At 47.2% G+C, this 8,053-nt stretch overlaps 1 protein-coding gene across 1 annotated transcript; it reads right to left on the minus strand.

Moving 5' to 3' along the window:
- Positions 1-6,120: 6,120 nt before the first annotated feature.
- Positions 6,121-7,673, minus strand: LOC133832813 (zinc finger BED domain-containing protein RICESLEEPER 2-like). The gene is made up of 3 exons (XM_062263106.1): positions 7,505-7,673; positions 7,089-7,351; positions 6,121-6,987 (listed from the first exon to the last, which is right to left on the minus strand). The coding sequence occupies exons 1-3, from the start codon at positions 7,671-7,673 to the stop codon at positions 6,121-6,123; spliced, it is 1,299 nt and encodes a 432-aa protein (XP_062119090.1).
- Between the last annotated feature and the right edge of the window lie 380 nt (positions 7,674-8,053).

Genomic DNA, 8,053 nt, shown 5'->3' on the forward strand with positions numbered 1-8,053 from the left:
TTGTCGCATTTCGTGGCAAAGTCATGCACATCTTTCTCAATGGAAGGCCAGTAGTATCCTTGTCTCATGGCCTTCCTAGCCGTGGAGGGTCCGCTCTCGTGGTTGCCGCACTCTCCCTCATGTATCTCCTGTAACACTTTCAATGCCTCCTCTTCTTCTACACACCGCAGGAGGGGCATTGAGAATCCTCTTTTGTAAAGGACCCCATCTACCAGGGTGTATCTTGCGGCCTTGTACACCAACCTCCGGGATTCGTTTTTATTTGCAGGCAAGGTTCCTTCTTCCAGGTACCTCCTGATTGGCTCGGTCCATGATTCCCTCGGGACACTAATCATGTGCACATCCGCGCCTTCGATGCTGGGTTTTGGTAAGTACTCCACGGGTATTGATTGCAAGACATCACTATCCTTGGTAGATGCCAGCTTTGCGAGTGCATCGGCATGGGTGTTCTTTTCTCTGGGGATTTGCTTTATAGTATATGCCACCAACCGTCCCAGATAGCCCTTCACCTTCTCCAAGTATGCTGCCATCTTGGGTCCCCTCGCCTGGCACTCTCCCTTTACTTGGCATACTACCAATTGAGAGTCGCTGAAGATTTGAAGGCGCGTCACTCTTAGCTCCTGGGCCAAACGCAGGCCAGCTAAGAGCGCCTCGTACTCTGCTTCATTATTGGAGGCTTCAAACCCAAATCGAATTGCGCAATACATTCTATGTCCCTCGGGCCCAGTCATCATGATGCCCGCTCCTGATCCTCCTTCATTTGACGCCCCATCAACGTGCAAACTCCACTCCTCTGAACCTCCTAGCTCCTCCTCCGTAACAGGCTGTTCTCCTTCTTCATTCCTTCCTTCATTCGGCTGATGGGTGAGTTCTACTATAAAATCTGCCAGCACCTGTCCATTGATGGAAGCCCTCGGAGTGTATACAATATCAAACTGACTCAGCTCAATCGACCATTTCATTAGTCTCCCTGAATTCTCTGGCTTATGTAAGACCTGTCTCAAAGGACTATCTGTTAAGACTTCAATTGTATGTGCATGGAAGTAAAGCTTCAACTTCCTCGAAGCCATCACTAGCGCATAGGCCAGTTTTTCGATCTCTGGATACCGGTTCTCCGCGTCCACCGAACGTTTGCTGATATAGTATACGGGTTGTTGCTGCTTCTTCTCTCCACTAACCAGGGCTGCGCTGACGGCATGCTTAGACACTGCCAAGTACAGGTACAGCTTCTCGCCCTTCTCTGGCTTCGCTAACAGGGGTGGCTTCCCCAGGTGCTCTTTCAGCTTGACAAAAGCTTCCTCACATCTTTCATCCCAAGCGAACTTTTTGCTCCCTTTGAGGATGTCAAAGAATGGGAGGCACTTGTCGGTGAACCTTGAGATAAACCTATTAAGGGCCGCCACCCTTCCTGTTAGGCACTGCACCTCCTTCTTATTCTTTGGCGGGCTCATCTCTATGAGTACCTTTATCTTGTTAGGATTGGCCTCGATGCCTCTGGAATTGACCATGAAGCCCAAGAATTTTCCTGAGGATACCTCGAAGGTGCATTTGACTGGGTACAACTTCATCCGGTATTTCCTGAGCGTGTCAAACATCTCACCAAGGTCTTTGTTGAGCTCTGCTGCTACTTTGGTCTTCACTAACATGTCATCCACATACACCTCCATATTCCTTCCTATCTGATTGGCGAACATTTTATTCACCAGCCTTTGATAGGTGGCTCACGTGTTTTTGAGCCCGAAGGGCATCACCTTGTAACAGTATAGCCCTTTGTCTGTAATGAATGACGTGTGCTCTTCATCTGCCGGGTTCATTGGGATTTGGTTGTATCCTGAGTAGGCGTCCATAAAACTTAGTAACTCATGTCCTGCTGTCGCATCTACTAGCTGATCTATCCTGGGAAGTGGGAAGCTGTCCTTAGGACAGGTTTTATTCAAGTTCGTGAAATCGACGCAAGTTCTCCACTTCCCATTCGGCTTCGGCACGAGTACTGGGTTCGATACCCACACAGGGTAGAAAGACTCACGGATGAAACCGTTGGCCTTCAACTTGTCAACCTCCTCCTTTAACGCTGCGTATCTTGTTGGGTCTAGCGCCCGCCTCTTTTGCCGGACGAGCCTTGCTTCTGGGGAGATGTTCAGGTGGTGTCACATCACACTGGGGTCTATGCCCACCATGTCCTCATGACTCCATGCAAACACGTCTAGATTATCTTTCAAAAATTTCGTCAACTCCTCCTTCACGTCACCTTGCAGGCTTCTCCCTATCTTCAATTTCCTTAAGGGTTCCTCCGTCACCGTAACCTCCTCTACTTCTTCCACTGGTTCTGCTCTTGACTCATCCACGACTCGAGGGTCCAGCTCCTGTGGACCCCCCGTGGGCATACATAGTGCCTCATGTACCACCATGGCCATTGGCTCACGCAATTTTACAGGCGTGCGGAGTGAGGTGTTGTAACACTCCCTCGCCTCCTTCTGTTCTCCCTTCATACTTGCGACCCCTCCTGGAGTCTGGAACTTGACAACCAAGTGATATATTGAAGTTATGGCTTTCAATTCTCTCAGGGAGGGTCTCCCCAATACCGCGTTGAAATTTGATGCACAATCTACTACAATAAAGTTAGACATGACTGTAGTCTACCGGGGTTGCTCCCCCATGGTAAGTGTCAATTCGATCATTCCAAGGGGTTTCACTGAGTCCCCTGTGAACCCGTATAGGGACGACTGGCAGGGCTTCAGGTGGCGAATGCCCAGTCCCATCTTTTCCAAAGCAGGGCGATATAGGATGTCCACCGAGCTCCCGTTGTCCACTAGGACTCGATGCACACGCATATTTGCCAATTGAACTGTCAACACCAGCGGATCATTGTGGGGAAAGTGTACCCCCCGTGCGTCCTCCTCAGTGAACGTTATCGAGTCGTTTTCCCCCTTGAAACTCTTCGGGGGTCGTTGTTCTAAACTCATGATCCAGGGAGGCGGACTTCGCCGAGCCTCTCTTGCATATCTATCTTTCCCCTTCCTAGAGTCTCCCCCAAATCCTGGACCTCCAAAAATGGTTCGGACCTCCCCCTGTATTTCTGGGGCTCGCTCTTGTGCCTGGGGTGCTGTGGGCTCACCTTCCGGCCTTTGCCTTTCTCTCCTGACATAGCGGCCCAAATGCCCCCGGCGGATAAGCTCCTCAATTTCCTCCTTTAGATGGATACACTCTGCCGTGGTGTGTCCGATGTCCTTGTGGTATTGGCAGTATCTACTGGGGTCCCTTTTGGACCGGTCCTTCCTCATTGGTGGGGGCTTCTTGAAGGGCACTCGATCTTCGTTGGTGATGTAAATATGCTCCCTGTTGTCCGTGAGGTTCGTATAGTAAGTATAAGCCGTTGGCCTATGGTCACTCCCTCGTTTGGTTTTCCTCTGCTGGTCATCTCTTGGCCCATCGTACGTCCTTTTCTTCTTTGCTATATTCGATCCGTCGTTAGTTGGGGGCTTCGCGTGGTCCCTTTGCCCACCCTCTTCTTATTGAGCTCCTCCTGCAAGTCTGAGGGTGTTCTTTTGGAGGTGACCTCATCCTCATGGTGAGGGGCAGCGTTGGTCCTCGGCGCTGGCTTTGGGGCCTGCTTAGGCGGTTTGGGGTGATTGCGTTGCTTCGCGCGGGGGGTGTTACTAGTTGAATGTCGGGTTCTCCCATCATCTACCGGTACCGTGGTCTCCACCCCATCCTTGCCCTTCTCCTTCCTCTTAGGCAAGGTTACGCTGGACTTACCCTGCAGCAGGCCGTTAAGGACCTCTTGCATGTTTTCTAAGGTGGTTTCTAATCTTTGGTTCTTGCGGTGGAGCTCACCTATCTCCTCTTCGTAAAACCGGGATTTCGAACTCGAGCTCACGGAGTGGACCTGGGGGTGCTTGTCAGGCCTACGGGCAGAAGGGCCCGGGTCTTGCCGGCCGGAGTTCGGTGCCTGCAGCAGTTTTGGAGGAGGGAACTCATCAGCGTTTACCGGTGGTGCCCTTGGAGGACTCCCTCCAGGTGGAGCGGCCGGCGATGAGGCCACCCTATCACCTCCGTGAACCTCAGGGTCTTTCGGGGGCTCCACGTCCCTGGGTGGAGGAGCGTCCTTCATGGAGGCCTTCAGCTGGACTCCGTTCAGGTGAACTTCTACCTCCCGCGTCTCCCTCAGTCGCTTCGAGCGTCTTGGCATCTTCTTCTTGTCGGAAACAATGGTGGAACTGTAGCTTGTAACTAACGTTCCCACAGACGGCGCCAAATTGTTGACGGTGAGAACTTGTCAACGAAGTTAAGTTGGAAAAATTATCAAATTAAGATCACTAATCGGAAAGCTGTAAAAACTTGAACAATTACTCAAGAACAATGATAGAACAATAATGGAGAATTCAGTCTTTCATTCACACTCAAACCTCTGCTACAGTAAAATTTCCAACCCCTTTTCAGGTGGTCTTAGAGTTCATTTTATAGTAGGCTCTAATGGCCTTAGATACATGGTGGTCCAGGAGACCAAGTGGTACATATGTACTGTGTCAGGGGAGTGGCTTCAGAGGTTGTGGTCGTACATCCCGTACAGGAGTAGATGTCAGGAGGATGTCTCCACTACTTGTCTGTACCCATGTCTGATGAGTAGTGGCAGGTGTAGTGGCGCAGGAGGTAGTGGTGTCGATTCTGTCCTCTTTCCTAATGCTCCAACTACTCGTCTATCATGAGTGTCAGGATCATGCGTACGGTCTTAACGGTCGTACCCCGTACAAGATTGTACCAACATGAACCTTTTGAATTATTCTTAGGCCTTTCCCTGTAAATGTCGAAGTCATGGTTGACCCTTAGAGGAGACATCCACTTGAAGTGTTAGGGGCGAAGAATAGGCGTGTGCGTGACGCCATCTCGCGAGGCCACCTGGTGCTGGACCTCATGCGCGCGGCCGAGGCATGGTTGGGGCACCATTTCGCGAGGTGCCTTACTAGCGAGGCCACCACCAGCGAGGCCACCATGTGCAGCGAGGCCACCATCAGCGAGGCCACCACCAGCGAGGCCACCACCAGCGAGGCCACCATCAGCGAGGCCACCACCAGCGAGGCCACCATGTGCAGCGAGGCCACCACCAGCGAGGCCACCATGTGCAGCGAGGCCACCACCTTCAGCGAGGCGCTCCATCAGCGTGGCCACCATGTGCAGCGAGGCCACCACCGGCGAGGCCACCACCAGCGAGGCCACCACCTTCAGCGAGGCGCTCCATCAGCGTGGCCACCATGTGCAGCGAGGCCACCACCAGCGAGGCCACCATCAGCGAGGCCACCATCAGCGAGGCCACCATGTGCAGCGAGGCCACCACCAGTGAGGCCACCACCTTCAGCGAGGCGCTCCATCAGCGTGGCCACCATGATCAGCGTGGCCATCAGGTGCAACTAAGGCGTGGCTTCGCTAGGTACGTGGTTGGTGCGGGACAATTGGAGCCCGAGGGCATCGCGGCCCCATCACGTAATTAAGTGCTTATGGGGCCTTAGTGCGTGCCTTTGATCCTTCGAGGGCGTGGAATTTTGAGCCTCAACAGTCTGCATCAAGCAACCATAACCACCTGCTCCTAAGACAAAAGAAAGAATAAAATTATAATGTATGACACATGCTACATGATACTTTTAAGAGAAATAAAGCTACTAAACTACAATCTTAGAATTCAACTAGTTACCTTGAGATTTCAATTGTTCTTATCGGTCCCAGTCCCGCTCTCAGACCCACTGCCAAGATTCTCAGGTACATAGGTAATACACGAGCCATCACCTGACAAATCTTCAATTAATACAAATAAGCTGTAATATATATATAATATTTCAATTAGAATAAGCTATTAAGTAAATAAATACATGGAAAAACTTATTCACATGCCTCTAAACTATCTATCTCATCCATGTATTGTCGAAGCACAACATGCTCTTCAGACTCACAAGTATACCAATTTTTAGAACAAATCAAAGCCTCCACCATCCTTAGGGATAAAGAACTCCTAAATGAATATAGGATTCTTCCCTTAGTAGAAAAAGCTGATTCAGATGCTACTGTAGACATCTGAACAGCCAATACATCTTTTGCCATGCACGCAACTATTGGATACTTGAATCCATTCTATTTCCACCATTGTAGAATATCAAAGATAGGATCAAGCTTCTCACGACGATCACTCAAGTGGTATTCAAGACTATCTTCTTCAATGTCATCACTAAGTCGTAGTTGCCATTGAAGAAATGATTCTGTAGTGGAATTGATAACAAGCTGAGATGGTTGAGACTGAGATTGAGATTGAGATGGTTGAGCTTGAGATGACTGAGATGGTTGTTGTTGTTTATAAAAAGCATACAGCTGTGCCAAAGTATTTGTCAGCAACTTTATCATTTTTTCAGCCTCACTTGAAGTGTATACAAATTTGAAACCACGATTCACAACCTCTAATTTATACCTTGGATCAAGGATATTGGCAATAAAAGTCAACATATTCAGCTTCTCAATTCTTCCCCAGTACTTATCATACTTTCGTTTCATACTAACTGCCATAGCCCCTAACAAAGTATCAGGATTAGAAGTCATAGTAGTTAAATCAGCTTGAATCTTCAAAATATCTGGAAGGGATAGATTGGATGTGACATATAATGACCCACTAAATCGATTAGTAAGATCATAGAATCTACTCAAAAAGTCAACAAATACAACTGCTTTTTCCCAGTCTAGGTTGGTTGGTGGGCCATCCATTCTTTCTTCATCAAAGTACTTTGTATAGTTCGCATCTGCTTCCAAATTCTCAAAAGCCTTCTTGAAATTTATAGCAAATTCTAACATCAAGTAGGTGGAGTTCCACCTAGTAACCACATCCAAGCATAACAAGGCTTTTGATTCCATGTTTGCATCCTTGCAACTTTCTTTAAATCTTTTTAGTCTAGCTGGAGATGACTGCACATATCTCACCGCATTTCGAATGCTTGAAATTGCATCATTAAACTATTTTAACCCATTAGTTACTATCAAATTCAAAAATATAAGCTGAACACCTCATATAAAACATTTCGTCATTCAATGGAATGGTATTGTCTTTGTCCAACAAGTGCCTTTTTAATTTTAAGAGCAACGTCATTTGAGGAGGCATTGTCAATCGTCACAGTAAAAACTGAGGAGATACCCCACTCATTAAGACAATTTATCAACTCTTTCCCCACCAAGTCCCCTTTATGGCTAGGAACTTGGATAAAGTTGATAATTCTCTTCTGCATTTTCCAATTATCATCAACCCAATGTGTAGTCAAACACAAATAACGATGGTCAATGACACTCTGTGCTTCACAAAAATCGACTTCAACTCTTTCTTCTGATCTAGAAACGCATTATAAATATCTCTCGCAATAGTAAATTTTGATGGGAACTGAAATGTGGGAAAGATATGTTTAATGAGCTTTTGAAATCCTTTTTCATCCAAGTGCCTAAAGGATAACTCATCCATAATGACATATTCAACAATCACTTTGCTTCTTACTTTTCTCAACCCAGTCATTGAAAGGACACTTCTCACATTTTCTCTCCACATGTGCCCATAGTGTGCTAGTCCCATTAAACTTTGTATCAGCCGCATAATTGGTGCCACAATAATTGCAAGCAGCCCTTGGCTTTTTAAGATCACAATCAGGCAACATAAATGATCTCACACACTCGAAGTTTTCTTTCCAACCCTTTGCTTCTTTTCTGGTCGTTCAACCTTTTTCTCCTTTTTTTTCATTATCCTCTTTCTTGGTCTCTTTGTCTTTTTCCTTATCTTGATTTTGTCGATCATTCCTCTTCTTTCATATGTTCTCTTTTTTCCTTTCCTTCGCTTGTTCTTCTCCATCAGAACTTGACAAATTAGTTTTAGCATACTCCAACCACTCCCCTATCATCTCTTCTAAATTTTCCTTGTTATCCATGTTAATGATCTATTTACATATTTACATATTTATAAACACAATTTCAGCAACAAATATAAGGCATAATCAAACCTATTAAAATTGTTATGATGTGGCTAATTCATGTGAGTCAT

Source organism: Humulus lupulus, chromosome 4, assembly GCF_963169125.1.
Source record: "Humulus lupulus chromosome 4, drHumLupu1.1, whole genome shotgun sequence".
In the NCBI taxonomy this organism is placed as follows: domain Eukaryota; kingdom Viridiplantae; phylum Streptophyta; class Magnoliopsida; order Rosales; family Cannabaceae; genus Humulus; species Humulus lupulus.